General features: G+C 46.8%; 2 protein-coding genes and 1 pseudogene across 9 annotated transcripts in view; all 3 read right to left on the reverse strand.

Moving 5' to 3' along the window:
• The window catches only part of ORC4 (origin recognition complex subunit 4), a 77363-nt gene that overhangs the window by 33649 nt on the left and 17467 nt on the right, over positions 1-26247 (reverse strand). For 7 of the 8 annotated variants that reach the window (XR_012905160.2, XR_003091649.3, XM_025191041.3 and 4 more), the window contains 6 exons: positions 23060-23150; positions 9679-9754; positions 9251-9336; positions 7150-7326; positions 3411-3459; positions 1716-1867 (listed from right to left, as the gene is read on the reverse strand). Coding sequence is in view for 6 of the 8 variants with exons in the window: in XM_025191041.3 (XP_025046826.3) it covers positions 1716-1867; positions 3411-3459; positions 7150-7326; positions 9251-9336; positions 9679-9754; positions 23060-23150 (631 nt within the window). In the remaining 2 variants the exon portion in view is untranslated. The remainder of the gene's footprint in view (positions 1-1715; positions 1868-3410; positions 3460-7149; positions 7327-9250; positions 9337-9678; positions 9755-23059; positions 23151-26247) is intronic. The other variant, XM_089779717.1, reaches the window with a different exon arrangement.
• Positions 10416-11524, reverse strand: LOC149524043 (uncharacterized; annotated as a pseudogene).
• Positions 13700-15292, reverse strand: LOC149524044 (uncharacterized). The gene has a single exon (XM_089779716.1). The coding sequence runs from the start codon at positions 15221-15223 to the stop codon at positions 13700-13702; it is 1524 nt and encodes a 507-aa protein (XP_089635842.1). The 5' UTR covers positions 15224-15292.

Here is a 26247-nt window from a genome sequence, read left to right on the forward strand (position 1 = left end):
TAGTAGCAATTATTGGTGAAAAAGGTTTGCTTTTTAAAAAGCATTTGTCTTCGTACTGTACTACAAAAGATAACAGCAGCATGATCCAAGTTTCTTCTCCTGCTCAACAGGGCATGAGGGAAGGAAGAAACCAGCAGCCTTGATAATGAAAGATGTGTAATGGCCAGTATGAAACAAGCGAGTGGGGTTGGATCTCACAATTCAGTCTCACTTAAATCTATTCATAAGCATTGCTTATGAACAGTTTCATTGGATTGGACAATGTTATGAGAATGGATGACACATGGATACTGAAGATGGTCTTCTATGGCCACCTTGTTTGTAGAAAATGTTCTACTGGCAATCAGTATAAGTGTTATAAAGATATTTTAAAGGCCAATGTGAAACCATGCAGCTTATCTCTCAATGATCTGAAAACGATAGCTCAAGACAGACTGCTCTGGCAGCAAATGATTGCACAGATTCTCCAACATTTCAAGAGTCAATGTATCTAGACATTACAAGAAAAGCATAAGACTCAAAAAGAGTGCATAGCACCCACAAATGGTGGATTTTTGAGACACATCTGTTATCAGATTTGTTGACCAAGGACTGGCTTAGTTGTTTACCAGGGCATCACAGAAGACCTGATCCGAATAACTGAAGACTCAGTCCATCATCTTCAGCACCACAAAAGATATCTAATTGATAGTATTGTAGGTGGGAAAAAAATTAGAGATGGATTAACATAGCCCCTGCAGGGTAAAGCAGTAAAAGAACTCCCATATTTTTGCTCTCTTCTCAGGAATAAGATTTTTTAAGCAATAAAACTGAAGCTACATAGAACAAAAAAGCAGAGTTCCAAAAAACAAATTAACATAATAAGGCAAGCCAAAAGAGTGGCAGCAGAACTACTATTGAGTATGAGCCTATTATTTATGTAATTCCTGAAACATTTAGTTTTACTTATTTTAGTAGTTCTTTATATTAATCAGAGACCAACAATAAGCACTACTCAGTTGTTTTATGTCCCCTAGGTCTCAAGAACATAGAAGTGGATACACAGTTTTGGGTTTGTGTTTTTCCCCCAATCATCTGAAATGCCAGGGCATTCTTCTTAGATGGTGTCAAAATGGTTTGAGGTCATTTCTACTGCTTATTTTAAAAAAAAAATTTGTGGGGGACAGTTTGCTAATATAACCTGAAGATAAGCCTGTCCACAAACAAGTCCATTAAGTGAGATGACCGCTGCTTTTATTCCTCAAGTAAGAGTCTGGTTAAGACATAGGAGAAATTGATATAGTACTGCCATTGTTTCTATGGAATTAGCTTTAATAGCCTTGACCACTGTCATTTATTTTTTATAACTTTTAGTACATGTTTTGGTGAGATGATTAATCTTTAAGACAAATATTCCATGGTGTAGTTCTAAGAAAAAATGTGCTTACTATTAAATCTGAAAGAACTTCCTTCATTTTCTTAGTTAAAAAGATTACTGGAGCATATTCCTGTTTTCCTACTTCTGTTCCCATTTGCTCTGAATATTTAGCATTTTATGTCACTTTCAGTACAGATACAAAGTAATAAAATATTAAAACACTATGTAAGAGGTAAAAATTTCCAAAGCTCTCTCTATAAGTCATGAGTCTTGAGAATAAAAATATGACAAGCATATGAAACATTACAGATGTCAGGAATATAAACTCTATAAAACAATAAAAAGCAAAGCATCTTACTTGTCTACATGTAAGTCCAATAATAGTTACTGGAGTCTGTGCTGATTGGGATATATCAAAGAGGTTATACAGTAATGTCTGGTTTTTATGATGAACAAAGAGGTCAAATTCATCCAGTATAAACAGCACTGGACAACTGTTCTCTCGGTCACCTAAGACAGGAATTAAAAACATCATATTACTGAACTGGTAAGTACATAATCGATTTCTTACCTTTGCCACACTTTTATTCTAATGTGACCTCAAATTTTAGCCTGTTTATTGAATACTTACTTATTCATAAGGCACTCATCTCACATGTATTTGTTAAATGCTAGGGTAAATTATAATTATTTAGCTTAAAGTACTGCTGAGGGTAAAGTACTGTTTAGTTCCAAATAAAAATAAAGTAAAAAGACAATTAAGATATCCATTTATCATTTTAATATTTTAAAAGGCCATATCAGTTCTCCTCATGGGCACCAACAGACTGATAAAAGCATTGCAAAAATCTAGATGCACATCCACTAGGGACGTTAAATATCGGTTAACTGAACAGGCGAGTAACTTCATGAATTCTTATTGGTTAGTCCACTACTCTATAGTCCCCAAGGACATGGCCAGCAGACAGTGTGCTCCAGCCTCACTTCTGAGGAGCCCCCTGCCTCTGTATCACTGGCAGCAGTATGGGGTGCCAGGCGGGAACTGGTCCATGAAGGGAGCCAATTTAAAAAACAGCTCCCCTCGCAGACTAGCTGCCTGTTGCCATGTGCTGCTCCCTCTGATAAAGAGGCAGCAGCATAGGGTGGCAGCAGCCGCTGTCGGGAGAGTGGGGGTGGGGGGTGGGGTGTCTGAGCTCCAAGGCCCAGCATGAGCAGGCCAGCTTTTGCTTATCAGTCAATCGGTTATTCAACTATACTATTACATCCTTAACATCCACCACTGCATTCCAGGCCTGAATGTATAGCAAGTATCTGCTTTTGGTATGATCAACAATAAAAATATGCAAAATCTGACTGCATTTTCTGAGGGTGCGATGAGGGAAAAAAAACCTCAAACAAACAGCAAGTGATAAAAATCAACAGAAAAAAAAATGTCAATACACTGTCCTGGTATTTTTTAAAAGCTGCCATCATTAGCCATTCAATAAACAGTAAGAAGTAGTCTTTAGTGCTGATCCTGTCAATTAAGCTTAAGTATTTGATTAAAATGTCACTAGTTTTGATATGGCCACAGTACTGTTCTCAATATTGATTTTGCAACCATGGTTCATTCTCATGCAGAAATGCCTTGTATGAGGTGGGGAACCTTTTTTGGGTCAGAGGCCAATGACCCACAATAAAATTAGTTGGGGGCCACACACAAGTGAAGAAAAATCGCTCTCACTAACATGGCCCCCAACAGCGAAGGAAAAAGACACATTCCCCTCTCACAGCAGAGCCTAGGATGGCACATCCTAGTAGATTTTGTGTGCTCCAGCCCCATGGTTGAACAGTGGGGGGAGGGGGAGAAGGGGTTGAAGTGCCAACATGAAGTGCCAGTGCTGGGTGGGAGGAGGGGGGACCCTGAGCCTTGGGGGCTGGATCAAGGCAAACTGAGGGCCACATCTGGTGCCTGGGCCTGAAGTACCGCTATATAGAGCATGAGGTAATCTTTGAATTCTCTACAGCATTTGGGTGAAAGTTTGTTAAAACTCACTGAGTCCAAAATATTTACCTTTCTTTAAAGCTTCAAGAAGAAATGAAAGGTTTTCGGCAAAGCTGCCCTAAAAGAAAGAAAAATATTATAAAATGTTATCAGTGCAAGGCAGAAAGGGACTTAAAAATGTCATCTATAGTCCATCCCCCTGTGCTGAGAAACTAAGTACAACTAGACCTTCCTTGACAGCTGTTTGTCCAATCTGCTCTTAAAAACCTCCAACAAAAGGAGATTCCACAATTTCTCTTGGTTAGCTATTCTAGAATATAAGTTTCCTTATCATTCGAAAGTTCTTTCTAACATCTAATTCTGCTTTATTACAGATTAAGCCCACTATATCTTGGTTTATCTTCAGCGGGCATGGAAAACCATCAATCGGGATCTTTCATACAAGATTTTCCACAGTTGAAAGCTGTAATAAAGGCCTACCACTCCATCCCTCAAAACTAATATACAGTGTTTTGGTAGGGTTTTTTAACTCTTTCTTCATCGGTTATGCTTTCTAAACCTTTTGTCATTTTTGTTGCTCTCCAATTTATCTACACCTTTAAGTCTGGCATTCAAAACAATACTACAGCTGAGGACTCACCAGTGCCAAGTAGAACAACTACGTCTTGTAGCTTATGTGACACTTGTAAATACATCCCCAGAACATTAGCTATTTAAAATATGATCACACTGACTCACTTTCAAATGCATGATCCACTACTCTCCCCCATGTTTTTTTGCAGTGAAAATGCCTAGTCAATTATTCTCCATTTTATATATGTTCATTTGATTTTTCCTTCCCTAGGAAAAATCTGAATTCTAATCCTGTCTTTCAAAGTACATGATAGATTTCCAAGCTTATCGTTCAAAACAGAAAGTTCAGTCACACAAGAAAATCTTTTAAAAACCTTTTTGAAATAAAGCTACCTCCTTTTGTTTAAGCTCTAGTTTGACTGGTCTGTTCTTAACTCTGGTATTGGTAACTATGGGTGTGTCTACACTACAGCGTTATTTTGAAATATATTATTTCGAAATAGTTAATTTGAAATGAGTTATTTTGAAATAACATGCCTATACACAAAATGCATTTCGAAATAGCGTTTTGCTATTTTGAAATAGTGCATCCACACTGAGTGGACTGTGAATCACATTTAAGGCCAGCCGGAACCAGTTCTGGCAGGGCACCAGGTTAGGACTTAGCCTCAGGCAGCAGCCACACAAGGTAACTGAGGTCTGTGCTTAAAGGCCTGCTCCCGCCCCAAACAGCCGGTTCTCAGGTTTCGCTGTTTGCTTGTCTACTTCAATGATATCAAATAAAATTCACATTTTTTCATAAACACGAACTGTCTTTATTTAACAAAACGGGGGAGGGGGAATCAAACTCTGGTGAGACTGGGGAAGAGAGGAGAGAGGGTGGGAGAGGGGAGGGGGAAACTTGGAAGGAGGGAGCTGGAAGGGGGAAGCAAGGGAAAGAAGGGGGAAGGGAAGCTCAGGGATGGGGGTCTTGCCAGGCCAACTGTCTCCTAGCACCACAGGTGTGGGAGCTTCAGCATCCCTGGGGGGATGAGAAGGGGATGGAGGGTGAGGAGGAAGAAGTGGGAGGGGGAGAAGGAGTGGGAGGAGGAGCGGTAGCTGGGGAGGCAGCAGGCACTGGAGGGGCAGGAGGCAGCACATTCTGCACCAGGGTCTGAAGGTGCTGGCAGATGCCACGGCCCTGGGCAAGCTGCTCCCACTGGAGCTCCAGGTCTTCTCACACCCAGTTCAGGAGGGTGTGATGCAGAGCTCGCAGTGCCCCCAGGTGCACTGCACGGGTGGTCCTGCAGAGCCCTCAGGTGCAGGAACGTCCCAGGCGGGGGGTGGTGCACCCTGCACCGCAGATGGTGCGGCTGTGGAGAAACAAGAGAAGTGGTCAGTTATACCTGGGGACACAGTGGGTGAAGCCCAGCCCCCCTGTGCAAGGTGGGGATGACCATTCCCTGCACCATCAGAGGCAACGTGCTTGCACACAGGCCATGTTCGGAATGTCCTGCTATCCCCGGGAGTGGGAGCTGCCCCAACACCTCACCCATGCCCCTGTGCTGTGTATAGTGTGGGTGAGGTGGGGTGGGGAGGAGATGTCCCCTGCCTCTGTGTAGAATGGCCTTGTGGAGGGAGGGCGTCCTGCTGTGTCCCACCCCAGGGTCAGGAGGATGTCATCTCTCTTCACACACACATGTGGCTAACAGGCCAAGGCCCTGGTGTGGCAGCCAGCTGGGGCCACGTGCCCAGGGGTGGCATGGCACATGCTCGCACGTGCACAGGTTGCTGCGTGATCCATGGTAAGCAAGGCCATGCGCGCGGTCCCTGGTCTCCCTCCCCACCCCCTGATACGGGGACAATGATGGTACTCACATGTTGTTGCCTCCCCGGATGACGCTGGTGACGGGTCTGCTGGAATGGCTCGGGGGCCCTGGCTGCATGGCACGCTCCCTCTGGGCTCCTGCAGCTCCTGCTCCATGCCCTGGTCAGGGCCCTCCGTTCCAGGACCGATGACCCCCGGGGTGGTGTGCACTGTCCCACCCCCCAGGATGTGGTCCAGGGCATCAAAATAGGGGCAGGTGTCTGCCCCTCTTTGGGAGCTACCCCCTGTGGCCCTGGCATAGGCTTGCCGCAGCTCCTTTATTTTCATGTGCACCTGTTCCTGGGTGCGCATGTGGCCTTTGGTGGCCAGGCTGGCAGCCATCCATCTGTAGACAGCCGCATTCCTGCATCTAGCGCAGAGATCGTGGACATTGAAAGCCTCCCCCCAAACCTCAATGAGGTCCACAATCTCTGCACTAGACCAGGAAGGCGCCCATCTTCTCCGGCCTCGGCAGGCTACTGGGAGCTCGGGGCTGGGCCCGGGGAGCAGTGGAGGGCTGGCTGGCACTGGCTGCCTGGCTCATGGTGGGGCCACTGGGTCATGGGCAGTGACTGCTGGCTCTGTGCTGGCAAGCCTGGAGCTATGGCCAGTCTACCCCTTTAAGGGCTGCAGGAGAGGAGAGGAAGTTTTCCTGGTTGTGCTTAGAGTGGTGACCAGGGCACCCTGGGAAGGGCTGGGGGCCCCCTATTTTGAAATAAGCGTCTGCACAGCGCTTATTTCAAATTTGGTGTTATTCCTCGTAGAATGAGATTTACCAAATTCAAAATAAGCGCTCCACTATTTCGAATTAATTTAAGTTTGGCTGTGTAGACGCTAGGAAAGTTATTTCAAAATAAGGGCTGTTATTTCGAAATAACTCTGCTGTATAGACATACCCTCTGAGAGTCTACTGTACTGAATAGTTTTCCTCTATCTTCTTCCTCATACTACATATATAAAATATTAAAACTAAGTTCTTTGACCCTAGTAGATTTTACTTATTTAGCAATACATGTACCTTTGGCAAGCAGTTTTCAAATCAGCAGTACCATAAGAGTCACAGGAAGACAGTACTTTTCAAAAGAGTTAAAGAGATGAATTACTGGAAGAAGTACTCTGTCCCCTCAGCACCCTTCTTTATTGAGAAGGGGTAGGAAATCGAGTTCATGGCAGCACCATTCTGGGAGAATTGTGCAACACAGCACAATGCAGAATTTTATGTTTTGTGCAGAATTTCTCCTACCCATCCTCACCCTGAAATGGGATGCAGAGCTGCTGGACACCATTAGGGGCTGATGGACCTGGCAGAGCCCACCTGACAAAGACAGACACTGCTAGGAGACTGGAGGTAAGTGGGGAAAGGGAAGAGCTGGAGAGTTCCCAACACACCTGAAGGAAGGAGGCACATGAATCCAGACCCAGCATCAAGATGTTTCCCACTCTCAATCCCTGGATTTTGGGAGGGTAGAACATGTATCCAAGTGTCTGGACTGGGCCCTCCCCCAACAGCTGGGCTCTGGGAGAGGGTAAGCAGTGCAGGTGTCTGGGCTGGGGTGTATCTGGGTTCTGTGGGAGTAGAGGTAGAGCTGTGTTGTAACTAGGATTTTTTTAACTCCTTATCCCTGGGGCAATTTTTTTGGTCTATATTGTTAGACATTGTTGCTGATAGGTATTTTGAATTATCAATATAACAAACTGACAGGATTTATATAATGTTATTTAGACACAAAATATGAAGGAATTTACAGAATTTAAAAATATATAGTGAGAATTTAGTTGTTTTGATTCAGAACTCCCCCAGTGAAAAGAATATGGGTGAAGTCTGAAAACTTACTTGGCACAAGGGCAAGATGATAAACAAACAAAAAAGCTTTCTTCCATTTAGTTACAAGTTAAATTGCCAGTTTTTAAGTTAATGCTAGTCAAGAGGAGTGTATGTAGAAGGAAGGTAGGAGCAATCCTGTAAATTGGTAATCCTGTAAAAGCAGTAAATTGGTATATGTAGGGATAGAGTGGATGACTTCTTAGCCTGGGGCTAGTGTATTAATGGTCCACATCATTAACAGAAAGGAGGGTTAAATAAATCCTTATGTTTGGCTAATGATTGGGGCCTTTTTGCCTCCTGCTTCCTGGTAGCTGGAATTGCAGAACTTGATATAATTGTGGTTTGCTGTATCCAACGCAAACTTGTCTGAGAATCACCCCCAGGTTAGTTCTTTAGACATAAGAAAGGAGCTATAAACAAGGGCATCTGCACCAATCCCTGAAAACACCTCAAATAGCAGGCAGGCAAAAGGTGTAAACTAGAAACTGCAATTCAGATGAAGGAATGATGGCACATACCGTAGGGAACTCTCTTACCTGTAACAGAACTAGGAGTTTTCCAGTGAAACAGGTCAAGGTATAAAAAGGGGTGTCAAAACCCCTGGGATACCTCTTTCCTACCCCATCTCTGAGCTGTGAATTATGACCAGGAAAGTTATTTGGGCAACTCAGAGAGCCTTGTAGAAAACTAGCAAAGGTAACATCCCTGCAAACCTTCTGGACTATATACTTTAATCCAATTAATGTGCTTCACCTGCTTTACCCTTTTAGCAGTTTTCATTTCATTTCATTTCTTTTCTTAGTAAGTCTTCAGTTAGTTTATGAAGAGTTGGCTATAGTGGGGACAGGGAACCTTTTTTAGATGGAGGGTCAATGACTTAGAGAAAAAAAATCAGACAGGGGCCACATGCAATTGAGAAGCAAAAACAACCCTTCCCCCATGAATGTGGCCCCCAACTAATCAGGAAAAAAAAAAAGAGGTTGGAGTGGGGGTGCAGGGTCTGGGCAGGAGAAGCAGGTTGAGGGTGGGATTACGGGATTCAGGCAGGAGCTAGAATGCAGAAGCAGAGTTGGGGAGGGACTGCATGGTGCAGGAGCAGTGTCCTGTCAGAGGAGACAGGGGATGGGGGCATCTACATGGCACAGCTGTGAAGGGGGTCACATGTGCCTCTGTGCTGTCACGTGTAGGCAGGCAGTACTCCCAACTGATCCCATGGGCTGGAATTCTCGATGAGTCTGACAGGGGATGGAGTATGCAAGCAGCACAGGGATGGAAATTGGTGCTCTCAGCTGTGATCGAGAACAGGCATGGTGACACACAGTATGTTCATAGCGGCTGTCTGGTATTTTCTGACAAGACAGACAAGGACTTAGGAAATACTTTACAAAAGCCTTAAAAGGTCAATAACTGTCCTAATTCCATAAGTTTCATATTAGTAGTATCTGAAGTAATTTATAAATTTAGAAAAGAATTATGAGAAGAATCAATCAATCAGTCCATCAGAGTTTTGCAGTAAGGCTCGAATCCTTTCATTTTAGTCTGGTCAATTACTGGAAGTTACTTATTTGGGTGTGGCTGCTTTTTTTGAGGGGAGATCTTTTGTTTGTCTTATGCTAAAATGTTTTGCACGGTCTAAAAGAACAGTGAAAAGAAGTTCATACTCACAAAAACTTTGTCGCCTACCACATTTTCCATTTGTAGCTGTCTCGTGATCTCCTTGAGAGCTATTTTATCATTTGTTTGTAGGAGCCCTAAAAGAAAGTGGTGAGTATACATCAAACATCATCTCCTTTGCTCTATTTACACCCAAGTGGCCCACCATTATGCTGAGCCCGCGAAGAGACTTATTCCAACAATATTTTTCTCAAGTGGGGCCTTCTATTATTTTTCCAGTAAGGCTACCTATACTTCTTGAGAAGTGTTGCTTCAGACAATCTATCTTTCATAACTGAACAATGAATAGCAAGCAAATATTTTTATGAGTTCATACTTTGAAACATCTTTAAAAGCACTATTGGTTGAGATTTGCAGTAAGTGAAAAACCATTACAACAAGCAAATATTTTTAATGTAAAAGAATGAAATATTACTTGCCATTTAGATGAACTTGCAAGAGGTTCTCTCTTACTTGCTTTATTTCCATGAGCTCTTTCAAGACATGATTTAATAACTATAAAAAAAAAAGCATAATTCACCTTAAAAACCGGAAAGAGAAGAAACGTCAAATAAAACAAGAGGATCTAACATTTAATAAAATTGAAGATACTGCTTTGTAACTAATCAAATGAAACTTTATTGTTAGGGCTGAGGATTCTTAAAAAAAACATGTAGTACTTCCTGTACTGGTTACATTCTTGACTTCTAACATTTGCACCATTAGAGGGAAAAAAATTTTCAATAAAATTTTTGTTAAACATTAAAAAAAAAAAAAAAATCTGTCTTTCAAATCAGATCAATGAACCCTTTACGTGGATCGCATCACTCCTTTTATCTTTAAAAAACCAAAACTGTAAAGATCCAGAACTTTGTAACATGAAACAAACCTTCTTGGAGGACCATAATGCTGGCAGGAAAGATAACACATACTTTGATATTCGGCTAAACTCAATATTATAAAAGAAGAGGTTACTTACCTCGTAACTGTAGTTCTTCGAGATGTGTTGCTCATGTCCATTCTGATTAGGTGTACGTGCGCCGCGTGCACGGATTCCGGAGCTTTTTTCCCTTAGCAGTACCCATAGGGCCAGCAGGGAGCCCCCTGGAGTGGCGCCTGTATACCGGTGCATATATACCCCTGCTGGCCCTCCCACCCCTCAGTTCCTTCTTGCCGGCTCCTTCCGACATGGGGAGGTGGGTGGGATGCAGAATGGACATGAGCAACACATCTCGAAGAACTACAGTTACGAGGTAAGTAACCTCTTCTTCTTCTTCTTCGAGTGCTTGCTCATGTCCATTCTGATTAGGTGAGTCCCTAGCCGTGTCCCCCCTCCAGAGGCGGGGTCGGAAGGTGACTAACTCTTATCTTATCATTCTGCAGAACACAGAACTGCCGTCCCGACGGCAGCATCCTCCCCGGCCAGCTGCGTGATTGCATAATGCTCTGCGAAGGTGTGCACCGATGACCAGGTTGCTGCTCTGCAGATCTCCAAGATCGGCACGCAGGCCAGGAACGCCGCTGACGTCGCCTGGGCTCTAGTGGAATGTGCTGTTATGCGCGGCGGTGGTTTACCCGCGCCCTCGTAGCACAGTCGAATACAGGAAGTAATCCACGAGGATATACGCTGCGTTGAGACTGGCTGACCATACATCCTTTCTGCCACTGAAATAAACAGTTGATTTGACTTACGAAACTCTCATGTCCTATCTATATAAAAAGCCAACGCCCTCCAAACGTCCAGGCAGTGCAGAGCCTGTTCCCTGGGCGACGCGTGTGGCTTAGGGTAAAACACTGGCAGGTAAATATCCTGGGACATGTGGAAGTGTGAGACCACCTTGGGAAGAAATCCCGGGTGTAGACGTAACCTCACTTTGTCTTTAAAAAACACCGTGTAAGGTGGTTCTGAGGTGAGAGCCTTAAGCTCAGACACCCGCCTGGCAGAGGTGATGGCCACAAGGAAAGCTACCTTGTAAGATAGATGTGTCAGGGAGCATGAAGCTAGGGGCTCGAACGGGGGCTTCATAAGGGCAGTCAGGACCAGGTTAAGGTCCCATGCCGGTACCGGAGGCCTCTCATATGGCATCAACCTGTCGACTCCCTTTAGAAACCTTTTAACCAAGGGGTTGGCAAAGATAGACCTTTGGCCCCCCCCCCCCCCCCGGTGTGGAAGGCTGCAATGGCCGCCAGGTACACCCTTAGGGAGGCTGTGGCCAGGCCCTGTTTCCGCAGGTGGAGAAGGAATTCCAGGACAGTCGGAACCACCCCTTCACCTGGAGCGAGCATCCTGCCCCCCAGCCAGGAAGTAAACCTCCTCCACTTAGCCTCGTAGAGAGCTCTAGTGGACGGCTTCCTACTTTCCAAGAGGACCTCCTGGACATCTCTAGAGCAGGCTCGCTCCGTCACTGAGAACCACTGAGGAGCCACGCTGCTAGGTGGAGAGATGGAAGGCTCGGGTGGAGTGCCACCCGGGCCTCGCAGCTCTGAGTGATCAGATCTGGCACTAGGGGTAGCCTGAGCGGGCCCTCCACAGTCAGATCCAGCAAGGTGGTGAACCAGTACTGTCGAGGCCATACTGGCGCTATCAGGATGGCCCGAGCCCTGAACCTCTGCACTCTGAGGAGTGTGTCGTGGATCAGAGGGAACGGGGAGAAGGCATAGAGTAGGCCCCTGGGCCAGCTGACCTGCAGCGCATCTCCCCGAGAGCCCTGCCCGTGCCCCATGTACGAACAGAACTCCCCGCACTTGGCGTTGCTCGGAGTCGCGAACAGGTCCAGTCGGGGAAACCCCCACCTCTGGAAGACCTCGTGAAGTACATCCCCCCTTAGCACCCACTCGTGCGCCTGGATTGAACGGCTGAGCCTGTCTGCCAGCCCGTTCCTGGTTCCTGGGAGGTGAGACGCCTCCAGAGAAATGCTGTGGGCTATACACAGTTCCCATAGCTCTAGGGCTTCCCGGCACAGGGGAGAGGAACGTGCCCCACCCTGTTTGTTGATATAGAACATGGCCGTAGTGTTGTGTGTCAGCACCGCCACCACTCTGTTCTGTAAGTGGGAAAGGAACACCCTGCAGGCCAACCTGACTGCCCGCAGCTCCTTGATATTTATATGGAGGCGAGCCTCCTCTGCCGACCACATACCTTGTGTCCTGAGGTTGCCCAGGTGAGCGCCCCATCCCACGTCCGAGGCGTCCGTGACCACCTGCACCGACGGGGACAGCTTGGTGAATTGGACCCCTGCACACACCGGGCTCTCGTCCTTCCACCAGTCCAGTGAGCGCAGGACGTCCTGGGGGATAGTTACCACCGCATCCAGCGGCGACCTCAAGGGGTTGTGCGCTACCTTGAGCCACCCCTGCAATGGGCGCATGCGTAACCTGGCATGTTGGACCACGTAAGTGCCCGCCGCCATGTGGCCTAGCAGCCTCATGCAGGTCCTCGCCGTCGTAGTCGGGAACTCCTGTAGCCCCACTACCAGCGATTGAATGATCGAAAATCTGTCTCTCGGCAGGGGCGCCTTGCCCATAGGCGAGTCCAGATGGGCCCCCACAAAGTCTATGACCTGCGTGGGCTCCAGCAGTGATTTGGCCTTGTTTATGAGGAGGCCGAGGCCCTCGAACAGAGCTCTGGCCCTCGAGACATGGTCCAGTACCTGTTCTCGAGACTTGCCCTTTATGAGCCAGTCGTCCAGATATGGGAACACCTGGACCTTGTGCCGCCTCAGGAACGCGGCTACCACGGTCATACATTTGGTAAAGACCCTCGGGGCCGTACACAGTCCAAAGGGGAGGACCGTAAACTGAAAGTGATCCTGCCCCACCGTGAACCGGAGGAATTTTCTGTGACTTGGAAAAATTGAAATGTGGAAGTACGCATCTTTTAAATCGAGAGCAGCATACCAGTCCCCCTTTCTGAGCGATGGGATGATGCGGGCTAGCATCACCATCCTGAACTTCGTCTTCCTTATAAAGGTGTTCAGGTTTCGGAGATCTAGTATGGGACGCATGCCCCCTTTCGTCTTGGGTACCAGGAAGTAGCGGGAGTAGAAACCCTTTCCCCTTACATTTGGAGGTACCCTTTCTATGGCCCCTAGCATCAACAGGTTGGACACCTCCTGCCGAAGGAGTGCCTCGTGAGAGGGGTCCCTGAAAAGGGACGAGGCTGGGGGATGGGAGGCAGGGTAGGAAAGGAAGGGGATAGTATATCCCTGCTTCACCAGGTCTAGGACCCAACGGTCCGACGTGATCTTTAACCATCCCTGGAAAAATAGGGAAAGACGGTCCCCAAAGGGCGGACAGATAGGCGCTACTGGTACTCTGCTCTCTGGCGTACCTTCAAAATGAGGGCTTAGCTTGGGGACCGGGGGACGGCCCTGAGCTTCTCTCGGAGACTGACCGAGGGCCCCTACGCCTGCCCCTGAAAAGGTCAGGGCGGCCATTGTTGCGGCCTCTCCTGCGACCCCTTTAGTTGGTCTGCCCCCTTCTAGGGTAGGGCCTGGCCTGGAAAGAGCGCCTCTGAGGCGCCGGGGTATGTATCCCTAGCGACTTCAGGGTTGTCCTTGAGTCTTTCAGGCTATGCAGCTTGGAATCAGTCTGCTCTGAAAATAAGGCCGGGCCCTCAAAGGGCAGGTCCTGGATAGTAGTCTGCACCTCGGGTGGGATGCCAGACACCTGCAGCCAGGCACTACGCCTCATCACCACCCCTGTGGCCATGGTGCGGACTGCTGAATCGGCTGCGTCCAAGGCCGCCTGGAGAGAGGTACGTGCCACTGCTTGTCCCTCTTCCGTCAAGGCCCCGAACTCCTGGCGGGATTCGGGAGGAAGCTGGCTGGCAAATTTTTGCGTGGATGCCCACATATTAAAAGCATAACGCCCCAGCATCAGTTGCTGGTTAGCTATACGTAGTTGGAGGCCCCTTGTGGCATAGGCCTTCCGGCCAAGCAGGTCCAATCTCCTAGGCTCCTTTGCCTTCGGAGTGGGGCCTGGAGGCCCTTGGCGCTCCTTCTGCCCAGCGGCCTGAACCACTATGGATCCCGGAGCCGGGTGGGTAAACAGGTACTCATGCCCCTCCTGGGGTACATAGTATCGTCTCTCGACCCCCTTCTGGGTCGGTGCAATAGAGGCCGGCGTCTGCCACAGGGTTTTAGACAGCTTGTCCACTGTTTTATTCAGTGGGAGCGCCACCCGACCAGGGCCCGCTGCCGCTACAATGTCCACCATTGGATCTAAGTCCTCGTGAACCTCCTCGTGCTGGACCGCAAGGTTGACCGCCAGCCTCCGGAGCAGCTCCTGGTGCGCCCTGGAGTCCACGGACGGGGGCTGAGGTGCGGGGTCGGCCAGGGCCTCGTCTGGTGAGGACGACGAGAAGTCCCTTGAGGGGATTGCCTCCTCGGTCAACTGTGCCCCCGGTTCCCCCTCACCAATCACTGCGGGTCTCGGCCCCGAAGCCATGGGCGAGCCACTTCCAGGCGGGGGGGCTGTCAAGGGGGTGGCAGATGGGGTGCTACTTCTTCGGGATGACCCCACTGCCGGCCCCGAAGGGGGAGGCCCCTGGGCCTGATGGTATGCCCAGGGCGTCCAGAAAGCCCACTGGGGTTGCCCCTGCGACTGCTGCTGGACCATCGGATCCCGGTGAGATGATCTGACCGACGAGCGGGACCTATGGCGAGGCCGCGACCTATATGAGGGCCCAGTCGAAACCACTGACTCAGCCTCCAACTCCGAAGAGTACTCTGATGCCAACCATGGAGGCACTGATGAAGACTGCACCCTACGTTGGTCTGCCACGGCCGATGGCTTGCCCCTGTGCACCACCCGCGGTGCCGGTGGTGGCATGAGTGGAGGCCTTTGCTGCGGCGGTACCGTGCCTGGGTGCATCTGATAGACCGGTGCGTACCCCTCTGGTGCCGTCACGTGCACCGGTGCCGCGCTCTGCTGCTGTGCCCCCAAGGAGTAAGCAGGGATTGGTGCCGGGAGCGGCAACAGCATCGGTGCCGTGCGGGGCACCTGTTGCGGCACTGCAGGCGGTGCGTAATACGGTGCGGGGCCCTGTACCGCCTAGGGAGCCATCTGCGGCACCGGTGCCTGCACCGGTGCCGTCGGCGTAGCGAGCCCACACGCTCCCGGAGTCGCTGCCGGTGCCATGGGGAGCGGGCCCGGGGTCGGTGCCGGTGTTCGTCCCGGCTCCGGTGCCGGTGTTCTCCCCGGCACCGGGGGAAACTGCTGCTGCTGGGCTGAGGCCTGCACGTCGCCCAGAGGGTCCCACGGCCCAGACCTATCCTGGTGGGGGGCACTAGAGGCCTGTGCCGGCGTGGTCCACTCCTGCGGTACCGGGCCCTCCCCTTCATCCACTGCCATGTGGATGAGGTCCCGGGGTGCCTCAAAGGTCTCTGGGGTGGAAGGCTGACGGACCTCTCCTAACCCCACTGTCTGCCCAGGGCTCTTGCCCTTGTCCGGGCTGTGCCTCTTCCTAGAGGACTTAGAAGAAAGGTGCCCCTCCGTAGGGCGCACCTTCTGGGCACTCCTCTCTGCCGAGCGACCCCTCGAGCTCTTGGAGGCCCTCGGCACCGGTGACGGCGATCTGCGTCTCGGTGGCCTGCTGTCCGACGGTGCCGCCGTCAGTGCGCTGCGGGCGGAGTGAGGCTGCTCCTCGCCCTGAGGCTGCAGTGCCGACTCCATTAGCAGGAGTTTCAGTCGGAAGTCCCTCTCCTTCTTAGTCCTGGGTTTAAAGCTCTTGCAGATAGAGCAGCTTTCAGCTCGATGAGCCTCACCCAGACACTTAAGGCAGTTAGAATGAGGGTCTCCGCAGGGCATAGGCTTGGAGCAGGAGGCACAGGGTTTGAAGCCCTGGGGCCCTGGCATGCCCTCCCCTCGCGGGAGGGTTCCACTGCTCCCTTATCTAAATAACTATTTACAGTACTTAACAGCTACTTAACTAGAAAAGAAACTTCAACTGCAAATTATAATACAACGGATAAGAGATAAGCTGCTAAGAGATAGGCAATAGCCTGAAGCATGCTCCAGCTACCATCACGGGCGGTAAGAAGGAACTGAGGGGTGGGAGGACCAGTAGGGGTATATATGCACCGGTATACCGGCGCCACTCCAGGGGGCTCCCTGCTGGCCCTATGGGTACTGCTAAGGGAAAAAAGCTCCGGAATCCGTGCACGCGGTGCGTGTACACCTAATCAGAATGGACATGAGCAAGCACTCGAAGAAGAACTTTTGTTATTTCCATGTTTCATGAGTTAAGGGGATTATTGTACAGTAAAATTCCATTGGTCCGGCATCCAATGCTCCGGCACTCCTAATGGTCCAACACCATCGGGAACCCGGAAGTGCTCAGGGCAGCCGGACAATTGGAGCTGCTCTGTGCCCAGCTTCCCCAATTCAGCCGCTGCTGAAACTGACCAGCAGCCAAATCGGGTAAGCCGGGGGCAGAGTAGCTGGGGTTCTGCCGGGTTGGTCCCATGGTGCTGCCCCTCGGGGCTGCGGGACAAAACCCAGCAGCACCCCAGCTGCTCTTGGGGACGCCCGGGGCAGAGCAGCTGGAGTGCTGCCGCGTTGGTCCCACAGCGCCGAGGGGTGGCGCTACGGGACCAACCCGGCAGCACCCCAGCTGCTCTGCCCCAGGCGCCCTGATTCAGCTGCTGCTGAAACTGACCAGCGGCTGATTCCGGGAAGCCCGGGGCAGAGCAGCTGTGCCCCGGGCTTCCCGGAGTCAGCTGCTGATAAGTTTCAGCAGCGGCTGACTCAGGGATGCCTGCAGCAGAGCAGCTGGGGTGCTGCCGGGTTGGTCCCTTAGTGCCGAGGGGCGGTGCTACAGGACCAACCCAGCAGTACCCCAGCTGCTCTGTCCCAGGTGTCCGGATTCAGCCACTGCTAAAATTGACCAGCAGCGGCTGAATCGGGGATGCCTGAGGCAGAGCCAGACTATCGGAAGGGGGAGATAGGAGGGATCTGGGGTGGCATCCATCCCCCCATCCCAGACCCCTTGTAGCCCCCCCTTCTGATAGTCCGGCATATCTGATAATCCAGCACCCCCTGGGTCCTAAAGGTGCCGGATTATCGGAAGTTTACTATAGTACCAGTTCTTTGTGGGAGAACATAATATAGAAATATTGACAATCATTTTTCATGGTACAACATACAAGCTATTTGGTAGTTGCATATCAAAATCAATAATGGAAAAAAAAGCTTTTAAAAATATCTAAAATGGTAGCGCCAGCATTCTCATTTAGTGGACTAAAGTAGCATCCAAAGGCTGATAAAGATTGGGCCCCATTTTGGTAGATGTTGTACAAGACATGTAAGTAGTTAACATTTCCACTCTTCAAAGTAGGGATCTTAAGACATCACACACACACACTTGCAAGAACTGACCTTAACACATAATGCCAGTGAAAATGGGGTAAAATCAGAAGCCGAAATAGGGAAAGAACAAGTTAAAAAATAATTTAAACAAGTCTTAAGTCATCAGGGCCTAATGAAATGCATCCTATAATACTCCAGGAGCTGACTGGAGATATCTGAGCCATTAGTGATTATTTTTGAAAAATCATGGAAGACAGGAGAAATTCAAGAAGACTGGATAAGGGCAAATACAGTGCCCATGTACATAAAAGGAAATAAAGACAACCCAGTGAATTATAGCTCCATCAGCTTAACTTCTGTATGCAGAAAGATAATGGAGCAAATTAAGGAATGCATTTGTAAACATCTAGAAGATAGGTGATAATAGCATCAATTTGTCAAGAACAAATCACATCAAACCAACCCAATAGCTTTTTTGACAGAACAATACGCCTTGTAAAAAAAGTGTGTGGGGGGAGGAGGGAGGAGATGTAGTGGTTTATCTAGACCAAGGATGGGCAATAGGTGGCCTGCAAGCAAGATGTGGTTTGCCAGGGTTAGTCCCTGGTGGGTTTCTAGTGCTTTATTTACCTGCATGTGCACAGATATGACCATTTGCATCTCCTGTTGGCTGTGGATCACCAGTCCTTAGCAATGTGAACTGCTGGAAGTGGTGTCCCAGTCCACACTGCTTCCCACTGTTCCCATTGGCTGGGAACAGCAATCCACGGCCAACAGGAGCTACAAAGGGCTATATCTGCGGACGAGCAGGAAAATAAGGCACTGGTAGCTTGCAGTGACTAACCTCAGTGAACCACATCTGGTTTACTGTCCACCTTGATCTAGACTTTAGATACAGTCTCACATGACCACCTACTTAATCAACTAGGGGAATTCTATGTAGACGGAGCTATTATAAAGTTGGTGTGCAACTGGTTGGATAAGCAGTTATCAATGATTCAGTTAAGATCCCTCTCAGCTGCACAGCCAAGTGGATGCACAACTGCTTAACAAGCCCCCTGCAGGAGCTCATAGCTGCTGCACAGAGGGCAACCTCAGCCCCAGCAGACAATGCCATATCTGCCTGCCAGCCCAAGCATGCAACTGCCGTGGCGGAACTGCTACCACATGTTCATGTCAAGACCAGCAGTAAGGGGCCCTTCCCCTTCTACCTGCAGCAGCTCCTTGCTGGGAGAGCTGTTGCCATAGGACAGGTGCCCCTTCCTTGGCCCTGACCCAGAGCTACCATGGTTGGGGGAGAGGCACCCGTTCTCTGTCTCCCAGCCAGGTGTGTCTTTCCCCTGGTTCCAAGCACTCCTGAGGTGAGAGGGGGCTGGGAGTAGTCTTCTCTCCCCAAGACAGCCAGCACCCCAAACACCTCATGCCCAACCCCACCATAGGGCCCACAACCCCAGCCAAAGCTATCACCCCACACTGCAATCTTCTGCCCCAGCCCTGACACCCTCTCCCACAACCCAAATCCTTGGCCCCACCACCAGCCACACATTGTGTACGGCATGACTTATGTGGTACATCACCTCCATAGTAGTGCACATAGCAAAAGTCATTCAGCTCATGCACATAAAAAATTAGAAGCAGAATTCTACTATAGTCATGATGGAAGTGCATAATGAGTGGGGTTTCACAGGGATCAGTTCTGGATCCTGTTCCATTCAATATCTTCATCAATGATTCAGATAATGGCATAATGAACACTCTTATAAAGTTTACAGATGATACCAAACTGAAAGGGGTGGACAAGTACATTAGAGGGAGGATAGGCTTATAATTCAAAATTATCTTGATAAACTGGAGAAGTGGTCTTAAGTAAATAGGATGACAAGTTCAACAAGGACAAACACAAAGTACTCCATTGAAAGAGGAACAATCAGTTGCAAACATACACAATGGGAAATGACTATCTATGAAGGAGTAGTGCAAAAAGGGATCTACCTGTCTTAGGGTATGTCTAAACTACATCGTTTTTTCGAAAAAAACTGCTCTTTTTTCGAGAAAACTTCACCTGTGTCCACACTGCAATTGCGTTCTTTCGAAATTAAATCACTAGGGTTAAGAGAATACCCAAAGTGGAAGAGAAACAGATTATGTTCATCAGGGTATTAAAGAGTACCATACAAGGCAAGATTTAAATACTGAAGACTTAAATCCAAGTGGGCCAGACATAATTCAGGTTCTGTATGGCTATCACAGGTAGTAAGAGGTAATAGAGGGAGAGCTAGAGCCAATTTCCCCTTTATGTCACTGTATTGGAGTGCAAGATGTATATGCAGTCCCCATGAACATGGATAAGCACAGATGTCCAGCCTCATACACAGGGATAGACAAATAATGCAATCTACTCACCTATGGTGAGTAGATTGCAACCCGGAAGAGCCGGGTTCAGGCGATCTGCGCATGAGCAGATCGCCGGACAGCACAGCTGGCGAGTGGGGTTCGCTGCGGTTCGGCGAGCCCTGTTCATACATGTTGCACATGTGCCTAAAGTGGGATCCAAAATGACACCTCAAAGTAGAGCTGCAATGACTTCAATGGAAACAAGTCTGAATTACAGATTTTAAATGGACATCAGGGAGCTTCACCGACATTTCTATGAAGATCACACAAGTGTGAAAAACAGTTAAAGCAAACAATCTTCACAAAGCACAACGTGCATTCAATTACAAAAATTCACCTTTTTTGATAGGAAAGAAAATCCCAATCTGTAAAGTGAAAAGTCAGTTGAGTAGCAGGTCAACATCAATGTAGCCACTCAAAGCCAGATCAGAGAAACACCACTTAAGCAGCAACACAATTCACCTTTGCTCTTCTCTATGATGAAATAAGAGCCTAGAGTTCAAGATGAAAGAAACCTATAATGCTAAGGGCTGGTACATTCTATGGGTAGGGCAGTGTAAAATTCAGAGTTTTCAGTCATGTTTGGAATTGTTCTACTTTGTCACAGGATGGATGCACCTTTAAAGGAAAATGGGTCTCAGCCCCAGCTGTGACACAAGCTCTCCTCCCTCCCTCCCACATGTGGATAATGAAGAGGGGTTATAGGATTTAATTCGGCTTCTGGGATAAGAAAGAGGTCCAGGTAGACAGAGGGAGAGACACATCAGCATGGAAAAGGTGACAAATATCGAAGTTGCTGTGTGTGACCAAAATACCAAGGGAGAACAGCAAAGAGGATTTGTTTGATGACATCTCTGAATCAGAGAAAGTTTTGGATCTGTCCTGGGCAGGGAAGTGGACATGGGTGCTTGAAGAACAGGAAAAGATTCCTAGGAAGGGCCGGCAATGGCTGCAGGATAAAGGGCACTCTGGAATGAAGAATCCAGAGATTTTTTTTGTGACCGTGATGACTTTACTTTGGGAGCACTGAGTTTCTGTACTCTGTTATTAAATCAGCCCCAACCAAGAGTATCATTTGCCACAAGAAAGCCTTTGTGGATTTTTTTCCCCCCCAATATCTGAGGGAAACTGAGGTGGGATGCTTGCAGAGCCAGTGCACACCAAAGGACAGGCTGGAGACAGCACCCTATTACAGGCTTTATTGTAACCTGCACACAAAGTATTCACTGAAGTATGAAATTCTTGTATTTGAACTGCAGCCGTCTGAATATTATCATTTCCAAAAGACAGACAGAGATTGTTTTTCTTTAGAACAGCCACCTGAATTCATCTTCCTGAAATGATCGTAAAAATAGGCTGTAATATATAGGGTTGCCAGATGGTTTAACCAAAAATACCAACCCCCCCCCCCCCCAAACAACACACTGGAGAAAAAATTCTGTTGGGGGGAGAAGGAGGAGACCAAAGTTGTTGAGCAAAAAAATAAATAAAATATAAAACCTTAATAAAACAGCATGGCCCTTTCAGTGCATACGGAGTCAGAATAGGGATAGGAACAGGGGAGCAGTTGAGCACTAAGACCCAGGGATTGCTTCCCCTTGGTCTTTAGGCTTTTTGCCGGCAACCATTTTGTGTTCTTAATCAAGCCAGAACGCAGCTTCTCTACAGAACCAGGTAAACAGCAGGTTGGGGGGCGGGAGGTGTTAGAGGCTAGACTCAGTTGGCGAGTGTGCCAGGTGTTCAATACTTTTGCCTCCTGGCAGGGAAAAAAACCCAGAAAACACTGAATATTTTAGGCGTCCAGTATTTTCTGAATTTCTTTTACCAGACAGGAGGCGAAAATACCAGACTGTCCGGGTCAATATCAGACACCTGGCAACCCTAGTAATGTATCAGGTGGGCCTGGGCACCACTCCGAGAGTCAAATCAGGGTGAACTGCTCAGAACCATAACTACTTACAGACCAAGATTGGGATTCCCCTCTATAAAAGACACCAAACCAGCCACACAGAGCATTTCAGCTGCCATCCTAGCAAGAAGTCTCACAAGCATTCTTTGTGCCACATCCAGCACACACCAAATACACGTGAGAGGTTATAAAACCAATCTTACCAACTCCAAACAGGTTCTCCCAGTCCCAAAGGACCAGCTATAGTCCCAGACCCAGGACAACTTATACCTCGAATCTTACCCAAAAGAGCACGTTGCGCTGATCCTTTAGACTCTAAAATCTAAAGGTTTTATTAATAAAAGAAAGAAAAGGGTTGAGAGGAAGATGTTAAAGAGAATACATTACATACATCAATCACCAAGTTCTTCATGTAGGCTTTTAGCAGAGATGTAATAAACTGCTAGCTTAAAAGTCTCTGGTGTACATCCTAAGGTAGGATGAGTCAACAAATCCTTCTGGGCCCTCTGTACTAACCAGTGGTGCTTCTGGAGGAGATGGCGAGAGTGAAGGCAAGATGGAGGCACCCTCATGATACTTTTATAACCTTGCCCATCCAGAGGGAAAAAAATCTATTCATCTTCTGGTAACTCCCAAATTGGAGCTGATCACACGATCAAATGACGTGCCCAAGTACTTCATGTAAGTAGCTATGAGGTACTTGCTGGTCTGCAGGTTCCCAGATGCATTCCTCAAGTGTTTATTGGACATCTTGAGGGCCTTTGTCCATGCAGCATCACTAATTAGCATTCATTGAATAACCATTCCTTACAATATGTGAATGACGCCTATTGCTGTCTCTCAGACAGAGAACACTTAAATACAAGTACACAGCCCATATTCATAATTTTATATATAAAAATCATACCGAGTAGTATACATAGAATCAGCATAGCATAAACTTTCATTTGACACCTCACAAGTCCCACTTCACACAGAATTTGTGGCAAACACATAACAGTGTGTGCAACAGTCGCCTGCCAGCTCACACTAAAACCCAATGATGTGACAGATAAAACAAGATATTTTAAAAAATAAAACCCCACAAAGACAGGAAGTGACCAACAGTCAAATTCTGTTGGTGCAACTCCAGGGACAGTAATGGAGTTGCACCCATTTACACCAGGGTCCAATTCAACCCGACACCAACTAGGATTAGGAGCTTTTACCATAGTCTTTCCTGATCCCCGAGGTCCAATAATGAGTGCAGAATTACTTTCTCCATGGATAGTAGTTCGTTTCAGCAGCTCCAGCAGGTGTCTATAATAGTAACAAAAATGACAACAGGTTAAAACTTCAACAAGAGGAGTATTTGCTATAGCTGTAGAAGATAATCCAGGAAAGAACACAAGAAGAAGCCTAACCACAGGATGGATAGTTAATTCCAATCACAGTAACAACCATTTGCTGCAAAATTTAGTGCAATTCAAGTAAGAAGGATGGCTAGATTCAGATTTCATAAACATTTAAAAAATATATATGTTATAAAAGTATCACTAGTTTTCACCAGTCTTCTAAACATGACATATAAGCAGTATGCCATAAGCAGAGAACACTGAGTTCTTAACGCGTTCCTTCAAATAGGAAAAGCACTAGTCTCATTTAGTAGCAAGACTTTAAACAGCAACTGAAAGGTTGACTGAAACAAATAGCGTTACAAAGAGAAAGGAGAAGAAAAAATGCTTCAAATGTGCCAACTAAGAGACCATTAGAACAGGTGGCTCTACCCATTTGATTATCCATACTAAGCTTCTGATGCATTCACAGAATTTCAGGTTGTCTAAGCTAAAGCACAGGAAAACTTTGACAGAACTTAAGTTTACAACAATGTAATTATAAAAATTAAAAATGGCTACAATAGTGCTCAAAGTTTAAGTGAATCAATTTAGAATAGAATGTTATAATTTAAGTAGAAACAAGTCACTGAACACAAAGTAAAATTAGTTCACATTATTCTGGAACAAATATGGGACAATGGAGTCTTCACAGGGGTTATTTATTTATTTGTCACTCAAATTTAATACCAATTTAAAGCTATGGAATGTTACTTAAAGTGCAGCCAAAAATACTCCTCAAAGTAGAAATTTAAACAATTACTGAACTGCTAAGGCGTCAGTTCTACAAGTCCTTTGCTAAGGCAAAGCTACTTCTCTTTTAGGATATCTTTACTGCATGTTAAGACAGTGTTTCCCATTGTATTTGGCCACGGAACAAATACAAGTACACCACAATTAGTAGTAATACGATGCTAAATACGGTCATGATATCATCATTCATTTTAATTCAACATATTGTAAAACAAAACTCTCATTAAATGTGTACAAAAATAAAGCTAAAAAATAATATGAATTATATTGGCAGTTTTCAATGAGAAGAGTGGATTTTCTTCTTTTCTTGGCAAATTTTTTTTATATTTGATTTAATACTAGAAAGTTGGATTTGCATATCTGGCACAGCATTCAGGTGATTTCTGTATTTCATTTTTGTTGCTGCATAGTTCGAGAACCCAGTTTCATACAAGTTTGTGCTGGCGAAGGGCAACAACTGACAAATTGCATGTCTTGACAAAGATGAATATTCTTGATTTTGACATAAGTTGCCCCAAAATGCAATCAGAGAAACTTCTTTAAATTTTGTATTAATTGGCCATCTGAAGCGATTTTGATTAGGTTTTCATAGTCTTGTGTGGAAAAACTGAGTGGCTTTTCTGTTAAACTAATGGATTTCGAATCCAGTTATTGTTGTCATTTATGGTTGGAAAATACTTAATGATGTCTGTGTATAAATCGCGGAGATGATCTCTAATGTCACTGCAATTATCTTCATCAAGTTTGCATTCATTTTCTTCAAGAAAATCATTCAGAGTTGGTAAACAATCCAAATTATTTTTGTCCTACAGACAAGATCCAAAACTGCAGCTTCCATGACAAGTGACAAAATTTTATCTTTCGCATTAAAAATATTTACTTTCTTTCCTTGTAGCGACAGATTTACTTCATTTAGTTTTGTAAAGATGTCTGCAAGATACGCAACTCTCGATAACCACAAAAAGTTTATTAAAAGATCAGACAGTTGGAATCTGTGATCCATCAAATATGCAGAGAGCTCATGATGCAACTCAAATAATCTAACCAGCATTTTGCCTTGCGATAGCCACCTGACTTCTGTAGGTAGAAGCAGGGCTGTGTGCTGACTATCCATATCTTCACACATAATTTTGAACAGTCTTGATTGTAATGGTCGAGTTTTTATATAATTAATAATCTGTACTGCTTCGTCCAACACATTTTTAAGAGAGGGAGAAATATTCTTAACTACTAAAGCGTGTCTGTGGAGAATGCAGTAACTGCTGGTGCAGTTTGGTGCTACATTCTTTATTCATATTACAGCGCCAGTCACTGTTCCTACCATTGCTTTGGCGCCATCACCGCACACATCAACATGTTTTTTCCAACTTTTACAGCTGCTACTAGATCCCTTTGTAAATGCAGAGCGGCAGCGGGGGACGGGGGAGAGGAATCTTGTGCTGATCAATAGAAGTGGGACCAGCAGCTGTTGCTGCTACTAGATCCCTTTATAAAGGCAGAGCAGCAACAGGGGAGGGGAGGTGTCTGAAAGTCCGGTGGGGAACCATAGAAGGAGCCAGCGTCTTTGCACGCCAGGCTCCTCTCTGTCTCTTTAAGGGTTAGGGAGCGATCTGGTTCTTGCAGAACCCTTACTTTCACTTCGCGGAACCCCAGGGTTCCGCAGAGCGCCATTTGGGAAACACTGTGTTAAGATAATGTAAAAGACTCAATGCACTGTTACTGTAAAACACTGAAATGACTAGAGTGATTCTAGTAGCTACAAGGGTTTTTGAAGTTCTATGCCATTACAGAGGAATGAAAACTGTCCTGCTGATTTCCTGTTGGTCATCATGTTGCCTCTTCACAGTGTCAATGCCACCTTCGTTGCTATGGGAAGTCATCACTTGCAATAGGAAAATTTTTCCAAGGCCCAAAAAGCATATGGTAGGGGTCCACGAGATTTTTTTTTGTAACAAATCAGATTCCCTCTCATTTATTTCCCCCCCAAAAATTTAATTTCCATGAAATTAACATTTGTTTTATTCATTTTTTAAAAGTCTATTACTACAATATGCAGGGCTTGACGATCCGCGGCGAAAGCCGCCCACCAGCCCCGCACTGCGCATGAGCGCACTGCCGGTAAACGGGGCACCGGACTGAAATCTACTCACCACAGGCGAGTAGATTCAATAGACTGTCGAGCCCTGACAATGTGCATTATAGTAAGAACACCAATTTTCTTAAACTGGCAATAGGGAAGAAGAGAGAAAAGAAAGGGAGTTAAAAGTCCT

The sequence above is a fragment of the Pelodiscus sinensis genome, chromosome 7 (assembly GCF_052426305.1).
Source record: "Pelodiscus sinensis isolate ZL-2025 chromosome 7, ASM5242630v1, whole genome shotgun sequence".
NCBI classification, from domain to species: Eukaryota; Metazoa; Chordata; order Testudines; family Trionychidae; genus Pelodiscus; species Pelodiscus sinensis.